This window comes from Phocoena sinus, chromosome 8 (genome assembly GCF_008692025.1).
Source record: "Phocoena sinus isolate mPhoSin1 chromosome 8, mPhoSin1.pri, whole genome shotgun sequence".
NCBI lineage: Eukaryota > Metazoa > Chordata > Mammalia > Artiodactyla > Phocoenidae > Phocoena > Phocoena sinus.
The window spans coordinates 99468599-99490975 of NC_045770.1; the positions used below are offsets into that span (position 1 = coordinate 99468599).

The 22377-nt window shown below is 41.3% G+C and overlaps 2 protein-coding genes across 2 annotated transcripts in view; one reads left to right on the top strand and one right to left on the bottom strand.

Annotated features, from left to right (window-relative positions):
- PATL1 (PAT1 homolog 1, processing body mRNA decay factor) overlaps positions 1-11926 on the bottom strand; it is a 35836-nt gene extending 23910 nt beyond the window's left edge. The window contains exons 1-5 of the mRNA XM_032639015.1: positions 11688-11926; positions 9601-9712; positions 1536-1753; positions 1152-1232; positions 373-567 (exon numbers count right to left, since the gene is read on the bottom strand). Of these exons, the coding sequence (XP_032494906.1) occupies positions 373-567; positions 1152-1232; positions 1536-1753; positions 9601-9712; positions 11688-11702 (621 nt within the window). The 5' untranslated portion in view covers positions 11703-11926. The remainder of the gene's footprint in view (positions 1-372; positions 568-1151; positions 1233-1535; positions 1754-9600; positions 9713-11687) is intronic.
- Positions 11927-11932: 6 nt separating this feature from the next.
- Positions 11933-22377, top strand: part of LOC116758400 (olfactory receptor 10V1-like) — a 46668-nt gene continuing 36223 nt past the window's right edge. The window contains exons 1-2 of the mRNA XM_032641208.1: positions 11933-12116; positions 12998-13057. The gene's annotated coding sequence lies outside the window, so the exon portion shown is untranslated. The remainder of the gene's footprint in view (positions 12117-12997; positions 13058-22377) is intronic.

The following is a 22377-nucleotide window of genomic DNA, read 5'->3' on the forward strand; positions in this document are numbered from 1 at the left end:
GCAGGGATATCTTAAAGGTAAAAAGGGATGTGGACAATGCTGTGTGTTCCCACTCCCCCCAGCTTTCAGTTACCTCTCTGCCAATGTTTTGGGCAGCCAGCAAAACACTTTAAAAAGGACATTTACACTAAATGTGGTTCACTACCCTTTTCCTCCCCCAATTAAAAGGCAGCAGCAACAGTAGTAGCACCAGCAATGGGCATTGGGGAATGTGTCTCTTATTTGTACTAACTTTTCCTCTAATTGGCTACTTTTCTTTCTAATCTAATGCCTACCCCAAACTTCCACCCTCCTCCCAGCATCACCAATTTCCCAAATAATTTTGCCCAGATTCCCAATATCCTGGGCTGAGTGCCTGTTAATGAGAGGTACCTGTTGGTTGAAGCTGGGTACAGCCATCTGCTTAGGTGGGGTGCCTATGGGGACAGCTCTAACAGGAGGACTCCCAATGATAGGTGAAGTTGACCGCCTCGGTAATGCACGCTCAGAAACGTCCCGATCATCTTCTGGGCCCTGTGGGGGCCTCTGAGGCAAGGCATATTCTAACACAGACACTGTAGGCATTTCCTAATTGAGGAAGTAGTGTTAAAAAAATTAGCTACCTTGAAATGTTTTAATAACCTTTACAGATGCCAGATATCTTGAGAAATTATTTTAAAACTTTTTGTTTAGTTTTATCTCACATCCAGTAAAAATGTGTACCCTCTTTAGTGTATAGCATTAAATTTTGATAAATGCAGAGAGTCCTGGATCTAACACCAAAATCAAGACACGTAAGTTTTATTACACCCCAAACTTCCTTTGTAGTCAACCTCTCCTACCACCCCCAACCACTGGCAAACACTGATCTGTTCTCTGTCCCTATAGTTTTGCCTAAAAATGACTTTAAGTAATTCAAATCATAAGCTGTCAAATTTGAGTCCCAATGGCCCCTTTCAACCATTTCAAAGAAAGCACAGTCAAGTGAGCATTACCACAGAGTCTGGGGGAGGGCACAGTCAACAGGTCCAGCTATGGGTGCTGGGCGACATAATCAACGTTAAGACCGGCAAAGGATATGCATCCATACATTGTTCCAGTAAGGAAAGGACAACAACAGGAGCCAGCTTTGGGGTATTAGGATTTTTATACAACGAGAAAACGTTTAATACCTGAGCAAGCAGTGGTCCTCGGATTCGCCTCAGAACTTCAGATCCATCCCAGATGCTGGAATTGAGACTTCCTGGTCGGGGCTAACAAAAAAGGAAAACACACACACAAAGTCTAGAAGAGGGTGGGCTTGCTGGGCAACTTACCAGCTTTCGGTGAGCAAAGCTCCCAAAGAGCCTCAACTGCTTGAGAACAGAAACCACAGTGTTCTAGAATCGACCTTATTTCCCGACTTCATCTCTAGAATTGCTATCATCAGGAATTATACTACCAAATTTCTATAGCACATGTAATTCTCTCAGTATAGTAGGTGGAATAAAATAGCCAAGCCCAATACTTTGCTTTAATTACCAGTCTGCTATAGCTCTCAGATCACAGTAACTTACTTGCAACACTGGCCTGGTCTGTACTGCCCTCATGATAGCTGGATCTTCTAGTTCATTTTCAATCACCATCTTACTGAGCCTTTCTGCCAGATTCTCCTCATGATCACCCAACAAGTCCATCTCATCCCTTTCTCCATTGCCTGTTTGTTCATTAACCGCCACAGGCAGCTTTTCTTCCAATTCAGCCAGGCGCTCATGTGCTTCCTGCCAATCATCATCTATAAGGAAATCATAAAAAAGAAACAGAGTTCATATTGGAATAAAAGTTTTATAAAATTCTTCTGTTATCCATCTAGAGTCATGAAATAAGGTTTAAACTAAGGGGCACATTTAAAGTGGGCTTTGCACTATTGAGAACAACTAACATCCTACCAGGAATAAACTCAGACTTTTGGAGTAATAGCTTAATACATTAGCAACGATGTGCAAACTATATTCTGAAACCAATTTCTAAGTTGGTGATATAGTACAACCTGTTGGTTTGAGATTCTGTGATATTTCAGGCAAAAGCTCGCGCTAGCGTACAACTTTCTCTTAGGTAAGTGGCATCTTCTTTACAAGCTTTTAAATCCATTTGTGTCATTCAATTAGTATTTTTTGAGCATCTCTTATGTGACAGACATTGTTTTAGGTGCATGGGGTACACTGGTGTACAAAACAGACAAGGATCCCTGCCCGCCTGTGGCTTTTTAAGCAGGGAAGAGACAGATAATAGATAATGAACATAACGAATAAGTAAATTAGATACTATATTAGAAGATGATATGCTACAGGAATACGGTGGAAGAGAAGCAAATTGAAACCTTTAAATAGGATGGTCAGAGGTATGTCTCATTGAGAAGGTGACATTTGAGCAAAGTATCAAGAATAAGCTAGCCATGTGGATATCTAGGAGAAGAGTGTCGCAGGCAGAGGGACAGTCAGTAAAAAGGCCTTAAGATGAGAGACTGACGATTTTGAGAAGCAGCAAGGACTGTGCTTGGATTGGAATGAACAGGGGTGAAGAGGAGAAGAAAAATGAGGTCAAAGTGGGAGAGCTCCTACAGGGCCTTTAGAGCCACTCTGAAATGGGGGCCACTGGAGGTTTGGATGTGGCTTGACTTTTTGAAAGAATCACTCTGCCTGCTGTGTTGAAAACAGATTTGCAGAGAAGGGGGCAACACTATTGGAAGCACGGAGGCCTGTTAGGAGGCTACTACAAGTATGCCACAGGAAAGGTGAGGGTGACTTGGACCAGCGTCGGTCCTCTTCTGCTTTAACTGTCTATTTCTACATACTACTATATAATCTGTAGCACTGGCACTAGGTTATTTTGTTGTTTTTTGTTTTTTATGCTGACACAGCATTGTTTTTGGGTCTAGCTATAGCACAGATGAAAATCTTCAGAACCTTCTATCGGCTTCTCTAGAACCAGACCTTACTTCCGTCACTTCTCTCATTCCAGTTCTCCTCGACCTCATCGCTCATCATGCCCTTCTGACTCCATCATAAAAGCTCTACTACTTTGCTCCTTTCAGCATTCAAATTCAGATACCTTTCCCTCCTCACTGAAGCTTTCCCTAAATAATCTTTTCATTTTAATTCTACCTTCACCTCATCTGAACATGCACTACTTTCTAACCCACCAAAACCCCATGTATCCTTTTGTAAATGTTATATATTTTTATTCTTATTTTAGTTTTGTTTTGTATGTCCTGCAAAATTCAAAACAGAGAGATAACAGGTAATTACTAACATAAAAACACAGAATTCTGAAAAAGTGTCCTTAATGACAATCCTCTCCATATTTTTCTATATACCTCATTTAAAGAAAGGAGAAGGAAGAAGTGGGAGCACCACGACAAGAAAAAAAGAAAAAAAAAAGTGCCTGATATATACTAAGGGTGTAATTAATGGTAGCCACTTAAAAAAAGATTTAGACTTTCTGAAGGGCTCATATGCAACTTGTTAAAATACATGTTTGTTAAAAAAATTTAAACATTACACAAATATGTAACTTAGAAAGTGAAAGTTCCCCATAATTCTTCAGGTATGTTAAATTTTTTAAAGTGGGAACACATAACTACTGATAATATCATCTCATTCTTTTTCATACCTATATAAGATTCTACTCTACTAATAAAGTAATTTAACTTATCCCTTACTGATGGAAATTTGGATTATTTGCAATTTTTAATTTATTTATTGAAGTATAGTTGACATACAACATTACATTAGTTTCAGATGTATAACAAATTTAAGTAGCCTAAGTCCCTTTCAGGGTCAGATTATAAACATTTAAAATTGCTACTTTTATTATATAACAATGTATCATATAACACTAGTGATCCAAAAAAACAAGGTAAGGGATTTCCCTGGCGGTCCAGTGGTTAAGACTCCATGCTCCCAATGCAGGGGGCACGGGTTCAGTCCCTGGTCAGGGAACAAAGATCCCGCATGCCGTGGCCAAAAAACAAAAAAAACGAGGTAAGTGGGACTCCCAAATTTATAATTTGTATGATCAGAACCACTGTCTAGTCTTTGAGCACTGTGGTAGATGTGAATGTACTACTTGTGGTAAAGGGAAAAATCTACTTTAGATGAAAATTACAGCACTAATTTAAATTATCAGCTATTTAAAAAATATGCTTAAAGAACAGTGTAATTAAAAATCAATTGTGATATTAATATTTGTAACATCTTTGCTAAGGAAGAGTAAGCTAAGCATCTTTTGAAGGACTAACTGCTTTTTGCAATTTTACTGACTCAACAATGCTGGAAAAAAAAAAAAGGGAGTCTATAATCCTGAATTAAGGGATTTTTTTAAACATTTATTTCCCAAATTTAAGAAACTGATTTGTTAAGATTGATTCTAATGCAAAAGAGCTCTAATTTGCATTGATTTCATTCACTTCTCATAATCCTATTTACTAACTTTACTAGGTCCCACCAAAGATGATAATCTATTTGTCCTTAATAATTAATTTAAAAAATGCTGGTTAAGTAGCCATATTCTGTGAGAAAGGCTCTGTTGTGAATTGTTACTTTTTCAAACATGTAAGCAAAGAAACCTATGCCACAGAACACCATCATGTTCATTTTAGATATTTCTTGCTCTTGCGAAAAATCACCTGAAACAGTAATGTCAGAGATCACACGTCCTTAGTATAAAAGGATACCTCACTCTGTATCTTTTTCAAATGACCTAAAAACATACTTAGATATGCCAATGCTTGACCTCAACCCACACTGGTCAAAATGATAAAGGGCAGGGGAAAAAAATAACAGAGAAATGAAGGGAAAGAGATAACTGTTTTCCTTCAACTAATTAACCTATACCCTGAGGTGGGTTACTGAATTCCTGGCTGCTTTTATAAATGTATGCTTGCTGTGGTAATTCCCCTCAAGTCTGTCTCAGAGATATTTGCTTCTGAATAAAAACAAAATGAACAGGAAGTAGAGGTGATTTAATTTTAGAGCAATCTCAGTCCCTAAAGATTTTAGCAGCTATCAATAAAAAGGAAGTAGAAAGAATGGGGAGCCCTTCCATGTGGAGGCAGGAGATTCCCAAAGATCCCCCAGAGACTGTTAAAACATAACTGGTAGCTTACATTGACTGTATTTATAGTTACTTAACATCTCTGGCATTTTCCTTCTTCATTTGTTAACATGAGGATAATAATAGTACCTACCTTGCAAGGCTGCTACGAGGATTAACAATATACATGAAACACTCAGAATGGTCTCTAGCACATAATAAGCACCTTGTAAGTGTAAGCTTTTATTTTTAGAGAACAAGTTGAGATTACCGTGGCCCATTTACTGCTCAAAGATAATGCAAACATTTTTCCATGCAGAAGACAGTGACTAGTTTCTTAAGGAAAGGTGACATCAGAGCATCTGTAGCCAGTGACTTAAAATAACTACGGTACTAACAGGTATTACTCAAGATACTCACTCCTTGAGTTAAAAACCAACAAACCAAAATGTATGTCACAGGTCTGACATTTTATCTCCTGGTTTAAATTCTCTACACCAGCTGTATATCCACCTTTAGAAGTATATTAAATAAGTCACAGGTTGACTTAGAAAGCAATTTTCTTTTTATAAACCCGTATAGTATTTATATCAAGATGAGGAACTAAGGTTTTAACTTCACAATTCAAGTATATTATACTCTCAATGGAAAGGGCTCACACTGGGAAATCTTTTCTCCATTATAAACTTTGTTGACCAAGAAGTCCTTAATCATCCTTGTGCCTCAGGGTACAAAATAGGCTAACCATATGCTACTTCACTGCATTTACTTTTTTTTTTTTTGCGCAGTACGAGGGCCTCTCACTGTTGTGGCCTCTCCCGCTGCGGAGCACAGGCTCCGGATGCGCAGGCTCAGCGGCCATGGCTCGTGGGCCCAGCCACTCCGTGGCATATGGGATCTTCCCGGACCGGGGCACGAACCCGCGTCCCCTGCATCGGCAGGCAGACTCTCAACCACTGCGCCACCAGGGAAGCCCAACTGCCTTTACTTTTTATCACCTGTTCTTTTACTGTGTAACCCTAGGGGCTTTTTCATCACATAAAATGCAGTTCTGCACACTCTAAAATTCTTTTAAGGCAATACTTTCCTCATCTTGTGAGGAACATAGGAACTCAGAAAAAAAGACTGTCTAGCACTCTGGAAGTCAATGAGAAGGCCAAACTATTCCTCTTCTGTCCAGGTTACAAACTGAGGACATTTACCATGCTGGCTAACCTCAGCATACTTCATTTTAATAAATTTCATTTTAGCACAGATGAATTTGCTAAAAAATGGTAACATTCAGTACAATATTTTAAGAGAAAAAGAGCTCCAGAAACAAGCACAGACTGTTTATAGCTTCTATTGTATTCTATAGGTTTTTACTAAAGTTTCAAATATAATTTGCAATTCACATCAATTCCCTGCTTTTGTCATTCTATTCTATGTCCCTTTCCCTGTGATCTCCATGGATAGAGAACAGCATCTGAGATCATGTCATCCTCTTGGACAATCTCATCCCCTAAACTATGGCTGTAATCCAAAAGGTCTTCGGTTCCCTTCTGCAATAAGCCTAGCTTCTACCTTAAATGCTTCTCTTGCTGCTTCCAACAGCAGCAGTTTTAGCTCTTCAAGGAATTCTGTAAACCCTGATTGAAAATAGTATGCTCTTTCATTTTTGCCGGTTCATTCAACTCAGTCTAAGCTTAAATAAACTTAAGCTGTTTAGGTCAGTGCAAAACCAGTAACCAGTACAACTATTTTATTGTATTTTTGGCTGCATTGGGTCTTTGTTGCTGCACGTGGGCTTCCTCTAGTTGCGGCGAGCAGGGGTTACTCTTTGTTGCGGTGTGCGGGCTTCTCACTGTGGTGGCTTCTCTTGCTGCGGAGCACAGGCTCTAGGTGGGCGAGCTTCAGTAGTTGTGGCGTGCAGGCTCAGTAGTTGTGGCGCACTGGCTTAGCTGCTCAACAGCATGTGGGATCTTCCCCCACCTGGGATTGATCCCATGTCCCCTGCATTGGCAGGTGGATTCTTAACCCCTGCGCCACCAGGGAAGTCCTAATACAACATTTTTAAGACCTCTTATTTGTTTTTGATATTGAACATTTTAGGGTTACCCACTACTGATAAATTTCCTCTTCTTATTACTTAACTTGAATATTTGAAATCCCACATATTCACACATCCCAACATAAATGTGGTCATTGCTGCTTTTCAACACCAACAGTCAAAGCAAAGAGAGTTCCATGGACTCTTACCTATTCATCTTTTTTTTTTTCCAAATGTGTTCATCAAATCTTATTGAAATGGAATGGACAAAATTAAAGCTACAAGATAATATTTTAAAACAATTACAGAAATTATTTTAAAACAATACTAAAACAAAACCCCACAATACTGACAGAATTGTGGTTAAAATGTTACCTCTATAAAATGTTTTGGGTTTTTTTTTAACATCTTTATTGGAGTATAATTGCTTTACAATGATATGTTAGTTTCTGCTGTATAACAAAGTAAATCAGCTATACATAAACATATATCCCCATATCTCCTCCCTCTTGCGTGTCTCTCCCACCCTCCATATCCCAGCCCTCTAGGTGGATACAAAGCACCAAGCTGATCTCCCTGTGCTATGTGGCTGCTTCCCACTAGCCATCGGTTTTACATTTGGTAGGGTATATATGTCCATGCCACTCTCTCACTTCATCCCAACTTCCCCTTCCCCGTGTCAAGTCCATTCTCTACGTCTCCGTTTTCATTCCTGTCCTGCCCCTAGGTGCTTTAGAACCATTATTTTTTTAGATTCCATATATATGTGTTAGCATATGGTATTTGTTTTTTGTTTTTCTCTTTCTGACTTATTTCACTCTGTATGAGTCTCTAGGTCCATCCACCTCACTACAAATAACTCAATTTCATTTCTTCTTTTTATGGCTGAGTAATATTCCATTGTATATCTGCACCACATCTTCTTTATCCATTCATCCATTGATGGACACTTAGGTTGCTTCCATGTCCTGGCTATTATAAATAGTGCTGCAATGAACACTGTGGTACTGCCTATTTTTGAATTATGGTTTTCTCAGAGTATATGCCCAGTAGTGGGATTGCTGGGTCATATGGTAGTTCTATTTTCAGATTTTTAAGGAACCCCCATACTACTCTCCATAGTGGCTACATCAATTTACATTCCCACCAGCAGTACAAGAGGGTTCCCTTTTCTCCACACCCTCTCCAGCATTTATTTGTAGATTTTTTGATGATGGCCATTCTGACCAGTGTGAGGTGATACCTCATTGTGGTTTTGATTTGTATTTCTCTAATGATTAGTGGTGTTGAGCATCCTTTCATGTGTTTCTTGGCCACCTGTATATCTTCTTTGGAGAAATGTCTATTAAGGTCTTCTGCCCATTTTTGGATTGCGTTGTTTGTTTTTTTGATATTGAGCTGCATGAGCTGCTTGTATATTTTGGAGATTAATCCTTTGTCAGTTCCTTCATTTGCAAATATTTTCTCCCATTCTGAGGGTTGTCTTTTCATCTTGTTTATGGTTTCCTTTGCTGTGGAAAACTTTTAAGTTTCATTAGGTCCCATTTGTTTATTTTTATTTCCATTTCTCTAGTAGATGGGTCAAAAAGGATCTTGCTGTGATGTATGTCATAGAGTGTTCTGCCTATGCTTCCTCTAAGGGTTTTATAGTTTCTGGCCTTACCTATTCTTTTTTTTTTGGCTGCACGGGTTATGCGGGATCTTAGTTCCCCGACCAGGGATGAACCCAGGCCCTTGGCAGTGAGAGCGAAGAGTCCTAACCACTGGACCACCAGGGACTTCCCTTACCTATTCATCTTTCCAAAGTACAGTTTAATTTTAACTTATTAGTATACTTGTTCCAGGATCTTAACTCTCAAACTTTATTATGTAAGCTTGCTCCCTAAACCTTTCATCTCAGTAATTATAACTGTGGCCTCTAGTTTAGCTTGGCTCTTTAATTTTTTAACCACTTCCAACACCAGGAATATTTATCTATACCCAAGGATGAGAAAATTTCATCTGTGCACAACACTTTTCTAACTTATGAAGACTTTCTATCACCAAAATTCTTGGAATAAAAAACTTTATTTATTGAATATACTATAGGGCAATAGCAGGGTCATGCAATACATTATTGATCAACTGAATTTTAAAACATATACATCTGAATCTGAGTTTTCTCCTAATCCACTAGTTTTCCTTAAGTTCCATGTTCCACAAATAAAAATTTCCTTCTTTTAGGATTATTTAAACCTTTGTAAAATGTCCACTTCTCTAATCATTTGAATTCCTTATAGTGTCAACTTAGAGCCATAGATCATAAAGCTGGAAGGGACAGGGCTTAGAAAACACTTGATTTTATAAGTGAGGCAAAAAGAAGCCCAGAGGAGGAGGGTAGATGCTTGGAGTGAAGAACAGAACAGTTTGCCAACTTTGTGAATGAGGTTACGCCTACTTAGACAAAAGTACTTATAAAAGAGAGCATCTGAAAACAGCAAGAGACCAAGATGACATTATAAAAGAAAGACCTCACTTACCAACTGCACCTGACCCAAATGTATCATCATTGAATTGATCAATCTCTTCATCTTCCTCTCCCAGGCCCTGAAATGCATCTTCATCTTCATCCAGAGGACAATCCTCCAAAGACTAAAAAAAGAGAAAAAAGAGATCAGCTATTCATGAAGTTCACAACCTCGCTCTAAAAAAATGTTTTTATCTTCCCGATCAACACAATAGCTTCATCATGACTTTTTGTGCACGTGGCATTTTTTCTATCCCCCAATTTCCCTGACACGGGAAGACTTCAGTACCTTTTCCTTCGGCTTCTCGTTCCTATTCCTTATTTAACCTCTTTCCCCAAACTTCCATTTCTCTATTTATCAAGAATCTAATAACAGCATTTCCTCATGCAACCAAGAAATGAGGCCTGCCAACTTCCTTTACATCACTGGTTACAATAATAATGACAAGTGAAAATGAACACTTTATTATTTTGCTTGAGTTCTACCTATATTTTTCAACGAAATTCTCATCTTCCCCATATTCATGTCACCTTTTCAACTATTTTATTATTCCCTTTTAAAGCTTTCTCTTCATTTTCCTTTTCCCCTTCTGTTTTCCTACAGATCCAAACTCTGGTGATAAAGGAGAAAGCTAAGTGTTCAATCACAATTAAGTGAACTCTTGAAAAGCTGTGATGTGACAGGTTTAAGTTGTGTCTCTACTCTTACAAGTGATACCAACTTGGGCAAGTCACATCCTTTCTGATTAATTCATTCAATACCTCCTGAGCATCTATTTTGTCTCAGGCTGTGTTAGCCTCTAAGCCACAATCTCTTAAGTGGTAATGCAGGGACAATACCACCTACCTCAGAAAGCTGTTGTGAGGATCGAATGAGGCAAAGATTTAGGCAAACATTGGGTATTGTTAAACAACGCTAGATATCACCAGTTTAACCACTTAGGTGTGTTCTATCTTAAACGTACCCTCCCACCCCCATTTCAGTTTTCAACTGATTTATTTTCCAAGTTTTCTTTTCTTTTGGGAACTTTGCCTACTGCATCTCATCATCTCTCTCCATGTTTACATAAAGGCAGTTTGATCTTGGACCATTCCTATCAAATACCAAGTATACGTGTCCCCAGTTTTCAAAGACTCAGGATCGGAATTCCACACGCTCTCTGCAGTCACATTTCGGATACACCCTGACTGGCTACCTCTTAGCCAGGATGTTCCCAAATGAAAGGTTAGGTCAAACGGCCATCCTACCCATCTTAAGTCTCCCAAACTTACACAAAGCAAGCATGCAACTGCTTCCCCATCACAGGCAACTTCCAGAAGCACTCCCAAATCACAAAGATCTACTTAACCAAATCACTGCTTTTTACACTGGAAAGACTCTTAGGGGTCATCTAAACCAACCCTTTGGTTCTACAAATCCAGAAACCCTGTCCAATGATTAGGAGTCGCTAAAGGTCATACAGCGAACCAGTGACACTGTCAGGACTCTCGACTGTTGCTACATACCCGGACCGTCACCAAACCCACGTCCCCCTCCACTCGCCCAGAAGGAACTTCTGCTGGACACGCCCCTTCCCAACTCGGAGTCCTCTTTAGTAAACGGTCTTTGGCCCCAGTCAAAGGGCGAGTCCAGGCCCCCGGGACCTGACGGTCGCCGGTTTGTAAGCGGGTGTGTATAAGTAATTGGAGGGGAGATGGTTCCGGGTCCAGGGCGGGAAACGCGTCTCTGGGCTTTCTCGGGTAAAGCTTCCTCAAGAAACACCGAGGGTGGGTGCAACGCTCTCTACTCCTCACTCCTCCGGGTGTGCGGGGTGGTCCGGTTAAGGCACGTAAGGGGCCCTCCCCACCCCAAAACATAGGTCAGCTCTCCTCAGTGGCAACTGATAGGACAGTCCCGCCCCCCGAAGCCAGCTCACAGCCCTCGGATTAAACCCGCGACCCCAGACCCAACGCACTCCGTTTGGTACCGCGGGTCCCGCCGCCCGCCCCCTCCCCCCAGGAGCGCTGGACAGACGCGCGGAGGGCGAGGGAGAAAGAGGGGCGCGTGCGGGAGGGAGGGAGGGAGGGAGGGAGGGGTCACTTCCGGTCGAAACAACTCACCTCGTAGCGGAACATTCTTGGGGGGGGGAGGGAGCGGGGAGGGGAATAGGGGAGGGAGGGAAGAAGCGCTGACTCTGCGGGCTCCTCCGCGCGCGGGTCCTCCACCGGCTCGCGACCCCTGGCCGCCGCCGTACGCCGGAGCGTGCGTGGGAACGTGCGCAGGCGCGCCTCGGGGAGGGCGGCCGCCCCGTTCGGCGCCCGGCGGCGGCGGCTGCGCGGGGACAGATTTGGCGTCCCGCTTCCTAGTCTCAGCGGCGGGAAGGAGGTCCCATGGCGAGACACTGCGCACGCGCCGCCCGTCGGGGGCTTCCTCGCGATCTGGACTTGTAGCTCCGCCCCTGGCTCCTGTGTGTCCGCCCGGCGCTCAGGTTCGAGTCACGAGTTTTCCGTCACCGACGGGGCGGAGAAAAGCCTTGTGATTGTCACAGGGTAAGGCTTTGAAGAGTCCCAGGATTAGCCTGGGCTGGGAGAAATGGAGATTCCTAGACTGTTTTGCCAGCGTCCAACACGGTCTTCGCGGGTTTTGCTTGGCACTCCTCATGACATACGATAATGCGCCGAGTGGAGGGGAAAAAATAAAAGTTCAGGTCATTGAAATGGGCAATATTCGTCGCCACTTTCAGCGGCACGTCACCCGCTGAGTCGACAGCGGGTCAGGGCTGTGATTTGTGTGTCTCAAAGTGATGAGGGCGATTTAAAAAAAAAAAAAGCCGAATGCATGTTCCGGGAGGTCCCACCAGGGAGGTATTTTTAGGTCCCAGGCGCTCCAGGCAGGTGAAGTGGGAGAGCCAAGAAGGGCAGCACAGCCGTGGGCAGCAAGGTCATCGAGGCTGAGTGCGCCGCTGGGTGACACCACCTGCTTAGAGGATCAAGCCCAGAAAAACGTTTGTCCTGGGTGTAAGCCTCGGCAGCCTGCCTCCAGAAGTCTGTTTGGGGGGTATACCTCCGCTAGCACCTTGCATGCCCTTTCGGCCCTGGAGAACTCTTTCTGTCCCCATAAGGACTAACCTTGGACCGCAAAGAATTAATTCGAAGAATTAAAGAGTGGATTTCGCAACTCCTTTCTCCCGGTGTCTTAAAATGCAGCCTCGCCTAGGAGTGGCATAAATTCCTTACATGTTAGTATGACCAGATTGATCAATCAGAGTCTGAGTAGTGGAAACTTTGGATTTGGAACTAGAAGTTATGGGTGGGAATCAGTACTTTGTCACTGGCTGTCAGATGTGGAGCAGGTTATCTAAACACGTCTGAGGCTTAATTTCTTTGTAAAATGGGTTTAATGAAACCTGCCTCACAGAGTAGTGGTTCAGTGATGATTTTAATACTACTTCTACTAATGACTGAAGTCTGCCTTGTGCCAACCCTGTGAGGTAGGTACTGTAATTCTCCCTATAGATGTGGAACCTGAGGATTAGAGATGTTAATTCATCTATCCTAAACCACCCAGTGGAAAGTGACAACCAGTTCTCTCTGATTCCAAAAATCCAATCTCTTAATCACTGTGACAGTTTTACAAAAGCGAATGCTTGCATGGGCCAGGCCTAAAGCTTAAAGTGGAGCAGGCCAAGGATAAGATGATAATTAGCTTTCAAGCATGCATGGAACATTACAAAACCTCATGTAGTACCGGTAACAGCACAATGACCAAAGAACTGGTGCCATGTAGGCCAAGGGTTGGCAAGTTGTGACCCACAGCCGAATCTGGCCAGCTGCCTGTTTTTGTAAGTAAAGTTTTGTTGCAATACAACCACCCTCATTTTTTTGCGTATTGTCTTTGGTTGCTTTAGGGCAACCAAGGCAGAGTTGTATACTTACAATGGAGGCCATTTGGCTAGCAATGCCTGAAATATTTACTGTCTGGCCCTTTACACAAAGAGTTTGCTGATTCCTGATGTTGCAGATCCTGTTTTCTGATCATTATGTTAGAGATCAGAAATTAAAAAAAAAAAAAAAAAAAAAACTCCGTGCCTCTAATTAATGGACTACTTGAGAAAACATAATGGGAAGCAGAAAATATTTAGAACTGAATGATAAACTTATTAACATATGAAGACTTTTAGGATACAGCTAAAGCAGTTTATATAAGAAAATAGGAAAGCTTGAATATAAATGAACTATAGGATAATTTTAAAGAAAAGATAAGGAAAGAAATAATACAGAGCAGAGAAGGAAACAGAAAACAAGGTGTCATACAGACAATCAATAAAATTACCTGTTTTTCCCATGCACCAACTGTCTTTGAGGGAGATTAATGAGAGTCCCTTTAGGTGAATAATGTATTTTTTTGAGCTGTGTAATAGGCCCATTATTAAGATAGAGAGGATACAAATTCTTTTCACAAGTAATTCTGTAGAAATAAGATATGAGGCCCCTGGAGAGTGTCCCTTGAGTGAGTGGAAGAAAAGTCTTTCCTGCGAGCCTGGGTATATGGAAAAGGCTTTTCACAGCTGAGAGAGAACATCAGTTAGTGAAAGCCACCGTGCTTTGGTATTGTCTGTCCTTTCTCCAGAGGCTGTAAATAATCCACTGTGGTATTTACAGATTCTCTACATGCTTCTTTTTTTTTAGATCATGGTAAAAGAACATAAAATGTACTTTCCTGTGAGACTAGTTTCAGATGTTGTATTAATTTTCATTAAGTAATGTACAGCTCTACAACAGTGGTTCCCAGCCTCGCCAAGAGGGCTTGTTCTAACAGACTGCTGGGCCCCATCCCTGGTGTTTCTGGTTCAGTAGGTCTGAAGTGGGACCTAAGAATTGCATTTATGCCAAGTTCCCAGGTGATGCTGATGCTATTGGTTCTAGGACTACACTTTGCATACCGCTGCTTTAAGATATTGTCCATGAGTGCTTGCAAAGGGTTATAGAGAGGGAGAAAAAGAGTGGTGGGCTGCCCAGAGGGTCATTTCTCATGTAGCCAACAAAGTTGTGACGGACATCCCAGAAAGCTATGGGAACTCTTGGTGCAGCAGACTTTAGACAAAAGAATTAGCAATATAATGAAAATAAAAATGTATAAGATGAAACTTGTGGTAGATTAAACAAGGCTACAAATTCTTTGTTCTCTCATCAAGAGGTAGGTTCTACTTCCCTTACTCCTTGAATCTGGACTGGATTATGATGGCTTTGACCAATGGAGCAGGGGGCGGGGGGGGTGTGATGCTATGCCAGTTCTTTGTCTAGTCTTTAAGAAGATTGACAGTGTAAGTCCATGTAAGATGTCCAGTTACCTTGCTGAAGAGGTCATGTGGAAAGGCCCTGAGACTACGTGAAGAGGAAGAGGGGTCCAGCTATACCCAGCTTACCAGCCACACCAGACACGTGAATGAAGCTGTCCAGACCAGCTCAGCTAGCAACTGAATGTCATTGAGTGACCCCATTCAACACGATGTGAAGCAGAAGAATCACTCAGCTGAGCCTTTCCCAGATACCTGACCCATAAAATTGTGGTATTATAATCAAATGGTTGTGGTTTTAAACCACAAAATTTTGGAGTAGTTTATTACTCACTAATAGGTAACTGGGACAAGTGTGTTTAGAAAAATTGTACAGAACTGGGAAATAAGGAAAAAAGGTTATTGTGCGCCCCTTCTATGTTATAACAAGAACATTGTCTAACAAGCCTGCTTCAGGATAATTTGAAGTTCTAGGGGAGGCAACTTTGTTTGACTTAGTATTTACTATTAGTGAGGTACCAGACTCAGTAAAGTTAGATGTTAATTTGTAGAAGATTGCTAAATTGCAGATTAATTTTGTCCAGTTGAGATGATTTCATTTTGATAGAAAAGATAATCCCAAAGGGGACAGTTTTATTGCCTTGCCGGATATTAACTGGTATGATATTTAACATTTGAGTCTTACTCCAGCATTCTTTTTTTTAAAATAAATTTATTTATTTATTCATTCATTTATTTATTTTTGGCTGAGTTGGGTCTTTGTTGCTGCACGAGGGTTTTCTCTAGTTGCGGCGAGCAGTGGGTACTCTTTGTTGCGGTGCTCAGTCTGCTCATTGTGGTGGCTTCTCAATGCGGAGCATGGGCTCTAGGCGTGTGGGCTTCAGTAGTTGTGGCTCGCGGGCTCAGTAGTTGTGGTTCATTGCTCCGCGGCATGTGGGATCTTCCTGGACCAGGGCTCGAATCTGTGTCCGCTGCATTGGCAGGCAGATTCTTAACCACTGCACCACCAGGGAAGCCCCCTCCAGCATTCTCTTCCACACTAGTTATAGTTCATAGTTTCTTATATCTCTTTTGAACCAGCCTTAACATCCTGCCGGTTCTCTCATTAACAAGATAAATAAATGGCCCGTGCTCGTGCTGGTTCACACACTGGTCCCCCATACATAGAGGGCAAGGAGAGACTGAAGAAAGAGGCAGCCACTCCAGATTGGTAGGTGGTAGGAAGTACCTACAGAGCAAGAGAACTTACATACGGGCTTGTCTTGGGCAGCTGCAAGCAAGTAGATCTCCTTACCCACCTGCCAGAATCTTAAAAGTTGATATGGAGCCCAGAACAGGGCCAGTCACGTATACTGTCCAGGTGGTCTCAACAACATCCTACTCTCTTGTCCTTGAAAATAGCTCCCACTGTGGGAATGGTGGGCAAAGTGTACATTACAAGGACAGAGGAGGGGGTGTGTAGTATTCAATTGCCAGGGTCCAGCCCATGGCTCCATGGATGATCATGTCCTTTTCAATTATTTATTTATGTATCTTTTCTTTCTTTTTTTTTTCTTTTGACTGTCTCGGGTCTTAGTTGTGGCCCTTGGGATCTTCGCTGAGGCATGCGGGATCTTTCATTGTGGCGTGTGGGTTTTCTCTCTCTAGTTGTGGCGTGGGCTCCAGGGCGCATGGGCTCTGTAGTTTGCGGCAGGCTCTCTTGTTGAGGTGCGCGAGCTCAGTAGTTGTAGCATATGGAGTTAGTCTCCCCTCGGCATGTGGGATCTTAGTTCCCCGACCAGGGATTGAACCCTCATCCCCTGCATTGGAAGGTGGATTCTTTACCACTGGACCACCAGGGAAGTCCCGATCATGTCCTTTCAATGACAGCCTCCAACAGCTAATAATATATTTTAGAGTCTATTATGTAAAAAGTTAATAATCTGTTATGTAAAGTGTCTTGAGCAGGACGGGGGTAGTTTATTAGGTATGAGTTAAGTGCTGAATGGTAGTATATTAGTTTACTATTGCTACTGTAACAAATTACCACAAATTTAGTGGGTTAAAACAACACAAATTTATTCTCTTATAGTTGTGGAGGTCAGAGTCTAAAATGGGTTGTAGGGCTTCCCTGGTGGCGCAGTGGTTGAGAGTCCGCCTGCCAATGCAGGGGACACGGGTTCGTGCCCCGGTCCGGGAAGATCCCACATGCCGTGGAGCGGCTGGGCCCGTGAGCAATGGCCGCTGAGCCTGCGTGTCCGGAGCCTGTGCTTCGCAATGGGAGAGGCCGCAACGGTGAGAGGCCCGCGTACCGCAAAAAAAAAAAAATAATAAAAGAAATCAAATAAATAAATAAATAAATAAAATGGGTTGTAGTACTGTGTTCCTTCTGGAAGCACTAGGCGAGAATCTGTTTTCTTCCTTTTTTTAGTTTCTAGAGGTTGCTTGCATTCCTTGGTTTATGGCCTCATCCTCCATCTTCAAAGCCAGTGGCATAGCATCTCCCAAACTCTCCCTCTCTCACCCTCCTTCTGTTGTCACATTTTTCTCTCCCACCCTCCTTCCTCCTTCTTATAAATAATCTGTGATAACAGTGGGGGCAACTGCATAATCCAAGATAATCTCCTCATCTCAGGACCCTTAATCTCATCTGCAAAGTCCCTTTTACCATATAAAGTAACATACAGTTTCTGGGGATTAGGACTTGGGGGACCATTTTTCAGCCTACCACATGTGGTATGTGGTAACCATTGGGGGTGTCCAAAATGATTTTTGATAGTATAATGAGAAAACATTTTAAAGTTTTAGTGTTTGTTTTGTATACTTTTTTTTTTTTTTGGCTGCACTGTGTGGCATGTGGGATCTTAGTTCCCAAACCAGGGAGGGAACCCATGCCCCTACAGTGGAAGTGCGGAGTCCTAACCATTGGACTGCCAGGGACATTCCTATACTATTTATTTAAAGGTGAAAAAAGATTTACTAGGTGAAACTATGAAGGGCTATTAAAAGGAGAATCAAGAAGGAGTAAGAGGGCTTCCCTGGTGGTGCAGTGGTTAAGAATCCGCCTGCCAATGCAGGGGACACGGATTTGAGTCCTGGTCTGGGAAGATCCCACATGCCGTGGAGCAGCTAAGCCCGTGCGCCACAGCTACTAAGCCTGCACTCTAGAGCCCGTGAGCCACAACTACTGAGCCCGCATGCCACAACTACTAAAGCCTGCGCACCCTAGAGCCCATGCTCTGCAACAAGAGAAGCCACCGCAATGGGAAGCCCACACACTGCAACGAAGAGTAGACCCCTCTCGCCTCAACTAGAAGAAGTCCGCGCAGCAACAGAGACCCAACACAGCCAAAAATAAATAAATTAAATAAATAAATAAATTTAAAAAATCATATTAAAAAGCTACTAATGAAATTTAAAAAAAAAAGAATGAGTAAGAGAACATGCAGGCCCCCCACTCCTGCCATGGATCCCAGAAGGGGCAGCTCTGTGCTGACCAGGCCTTGACAGTAAGAACAGGTTGCAGGGACATCTCTACTGTATGAGTATGTGTTTGGCTGTCAGTTAGAGGTGAGGAAATATGATGGTTTGTTGGGGTAGATCATGGCATTGGAAGATAAAAGCAGAAAGCCAGTCTTGTTGCACATTTTTCTATTACTGAACTGGTAAGAGAAGGGGGAGCTTACAGTGTCATTGCTCCCCTTATTTCTTTTTGACTCTCTGAGCATTGCAGAGCGAGGGTTGGGGCATTGGGAACTATTCCCCTCATCATTTACACAATCTGGGAAAGGGATGATGATGATGATGATAGTGATTATTTTTGGCCGTGCAGCTTGTGGTATCTTAGTTCCCTGACCAGGGATTGAACTCAGGTCCTCAGCAGTGAAAGCACCGGGTCCTAACCACTGGACTGCCAGGGAATTCCCAGAAACTATTTCCTTTTTCTTTTTTTTGCACGTAATATGGAATACTTTTATTCACATGGAAATGGAAAAAAGCTAGGAATAAATATTAAGTAATTAAAAATTGCTATTTTTAATTACAAATAAAAATTTAATGGTAGCATCAAGGAAGATAGGATATCAATGAAAATGTTTTGAACCAGTGATACTTTGTTTCTTTCCATTAATTCTCCAAATACTACTTTCCTTTTCTTTTTTGGGTTTACTTTTTTTTTTTTTTTTTTAGATCTTTATTGGAGTATAATTGCTTCACAATACTGTGTTAGTTTCTGTTGTACACCAAAGTGAATCATCCATATGCATACACATGTCCCCATATCCCCTCCCGCTTGAGCCTCCCTCCCACCCTCCCTATCCCACCCCTCCAGGTCATCCCAGAGCACCGAGCTGATCTCCCTCTGCTATGCAGCTGCTTCCTACTAGCTATCTATTTTACATTCAGTAGTGTATATGTGTCGATGCTACTCTCACTTCCCCCCACCTTCCCCCTGCCCCACCACCTCGTGTCCTCAAGTCCATTCTCTATGTCTTTGTCTTTATTCCTGCGCTGCCCCTAGGTTCTTCAGAACCTTTTTTTCCCTTAGATTCCATATATATGTGTTAGCATACGGTATTTGTTTTTCTCTTTCTGACTTACTTCACTCTGTATGACGGACCATCCACCTCACTACAAATAACTAAGTTTTGTTTCTTTTTATGGCTGAGTAATATTGCATTGTATATATGTGCCATCTGTTGATGGACATTTAGGTTGCTTTCATGTCCTGACTATTGTAAATAGTGCTGTGATGAACATTGTTTTACATATATCTTTTTGAATTATGGTCCTCTCAGGGTATATGCCCAGTAGTGGGATTGCTGTGTCATATGGTAATTCTATTTTTAGTTTTTTAAGGAACCTCCATACTGTTCTCCATAGTGGTTCTATCAATTTACATTCCCACCAACAGTGCAGGAGGGTTTGCTTTTCACCACACCCTTTCTAGCATTTATTGTTTCTAGATTTTTTTTTAAAGAAAATAAAATATTCCTTTATTAAATTTAATGGAACATTATCCAAAAAATCACTTTTCCAAGGAGAGCAATATGAGATTTTCTCATTGACAGTTAAACAATGCTTTACCACATAACTAGAGTTGAGAAAATAATAAATTATGCCGTATGTTCTTATCTAGATCATGCCCCCAAAGGCCTAGAGAATGGGCATGGTTTAATAAATCTAAACAAATTAAATAAATGTTTTGCACTTGTAACTCTGTTACCTTTTAGCAAAAAAAAGAAAAAAAAAAAAGAATTACTTCCAGGGGAGCCACAAAATTAAAGGGACCCTGTAAACGAAAGAACAGAAGACTGTCTTCACACCAAATTAACAGAACACCAGACAAGTTACAACAGATTATTCAGTTTATCAAAAAAGACAGCTAACTCACTGCAGTTTAAATTCATGGACTATATAAAAATATATATATAAATATAATCTTATTTTGATTATTAATGGAAAAAGACAAGAAAACTTCTTCAATTTCTCAAGAAATGAATATATTTTTAAGAGCAAGATATAAAAATCCTTGAATATTCCCTTCTAAACTTATTTCAGATTCTGCTTGTGCCTACAAACCCCAATACCCATGTTACTTCTCCCTGTAATCATCTGACTATACACCAGCACGTGTATCTGAGCCTTGGCTATGTGTCCCACACTTTTTTTTTAAATTTTTATTTTATTTACTTTTTTATACATTTCTTATTAGTCATCAGTTTTATACACATCAGTGTATACATGTCAATCCCAATCGCCCAATTCATCACACCACCATCCCTACCCCACCGCGGCTTTCCCCCTTCGTGACCATACATTTGTTCTCTACATCTCTGTCTCAACTTCTGCCCTGCAAACTGTTTCATCTGTACCATTTTTTTCTAGGTTCCACATATATGCATTAATATACGATATTTGTTTTTCTCTTTCTGACTTACTTCACTCGGTATGACAGTCTCTAGATCCATCCACGTGTCTACAAATGACCCAGTTTCGTTCCTTTTTATGTCTGAGTAATATTCCATTGTATATATGTACCACATCTTCTTTATCCATTCGTCTGTCGATGGGCATGTAGGTTGCTTCCATGACCTGGCTATTGTAAATAGTGCTGCAATGAACATTGGGGTGCATGTGTCTTTTTGAATTATGGTTTTCTCTGGGTATATGCCCAGGAGTGGGATTGCTGGATCATATGGTAATTCTATTTTTAGTTTTTTAGGGAACCTCCATACTGTTCTCCACAGTGGCTTTATCAATTTACATTCCCACCAACGGTGCAAGAGGGTTCCCTTTTCTCCACACCCTCTCCAGCATTTGTTGTTTGTAGATTTTCTGATGATGCCCATTCTAGCTGGTGTGAGGTGGTACCTCATTGTAGTTTTGATTTGCATTTCTCTAATGATTAGTGATGTTGAGCACCTTTTCATGTGCTTCTTGGCCATCTGTATTTCTTTGGAGAAATGTCTATTTAGGTCTTCTGCCCATTTTTGGATTGCGTTGTTTGTTTCTTTAATATTGAGCTGCATGAGCTGTTTATATATTTTGGAGATTAATCCTTTGTCCATTGATTCGTTTGCAAATATTTTCTCCCATTCTGAGGGTTGTCTTTTCGTCTTGTTTATGGTTTCCTTTGCTGTGCAAAAGCTTTTAAGTTTCATTAGGTCCCATTTGTTTACTTTTGTTTTTATTTCCATTACTCTAAGAGGTGGATCAATAAAGATCTTGGTGTGATTTATGTCAAAGAGTTTTCTGCCTATGTTTTTCTCTAAGAGTTTTATAGTGTCTGGTCTTACATTTAGGTGTCTAATCCATTTTGAATTTATTTTTGTATTTGGTGTTAGGGAGTGTTCTAATTTCATTCTTTTACATGTAGCTGTCCAGTTTTCCCAGCACTTATTGTCCACTTATTAAAGAGACTGTCTTTTCTCCATTGTGTATCCTTGCCTCCTTTGCCATAGTTTAGTTGACCGTAGGTGCATGGGTTTATCTCTGGGCTTTCTATCTTTTTCCATTGATCTATGTTTCTGTTTTTGTGCCAGTACCATATTGTCTTGATTACTGTAGCTCTGTAGTATAGTCTGAAGTCAGGGAATCTGATTCCTCCAGCTCCGTTTTTTTTCCGTCAAGACTGCTTTGGCTATTCGGGGTCTTTTGTGTCTGTCTCCATACAAATTTTAAGATTTTTTTGTTCCAGTTCCGTAAAAAATGCCATTGGTAATTTGATAGGGATTGCATTGAATCTGTATATTGCTTTGGGTAGTATAGTCATTTTCACGATATTGATTCTTCCAATCCAAGAATATGGTATATCTCTCCAACTGTTGGTATCATCTTTAATTTCTTTCATCAGTGTCTTATCGTTTTCTGCATACAGGTCTTTTGTCTCCCTAGGTAGGTTTATTCCTCGGTATTTTATTCTTTGTGTTGCAATGGTAAATGGGAGTGTTTCCTTAATTTCTCTTTCAGAATTTTCATCATTAGTGTATAGGAATGCAAGAGATTTCTGTGCATTAATTTTGTATCCTGCAACT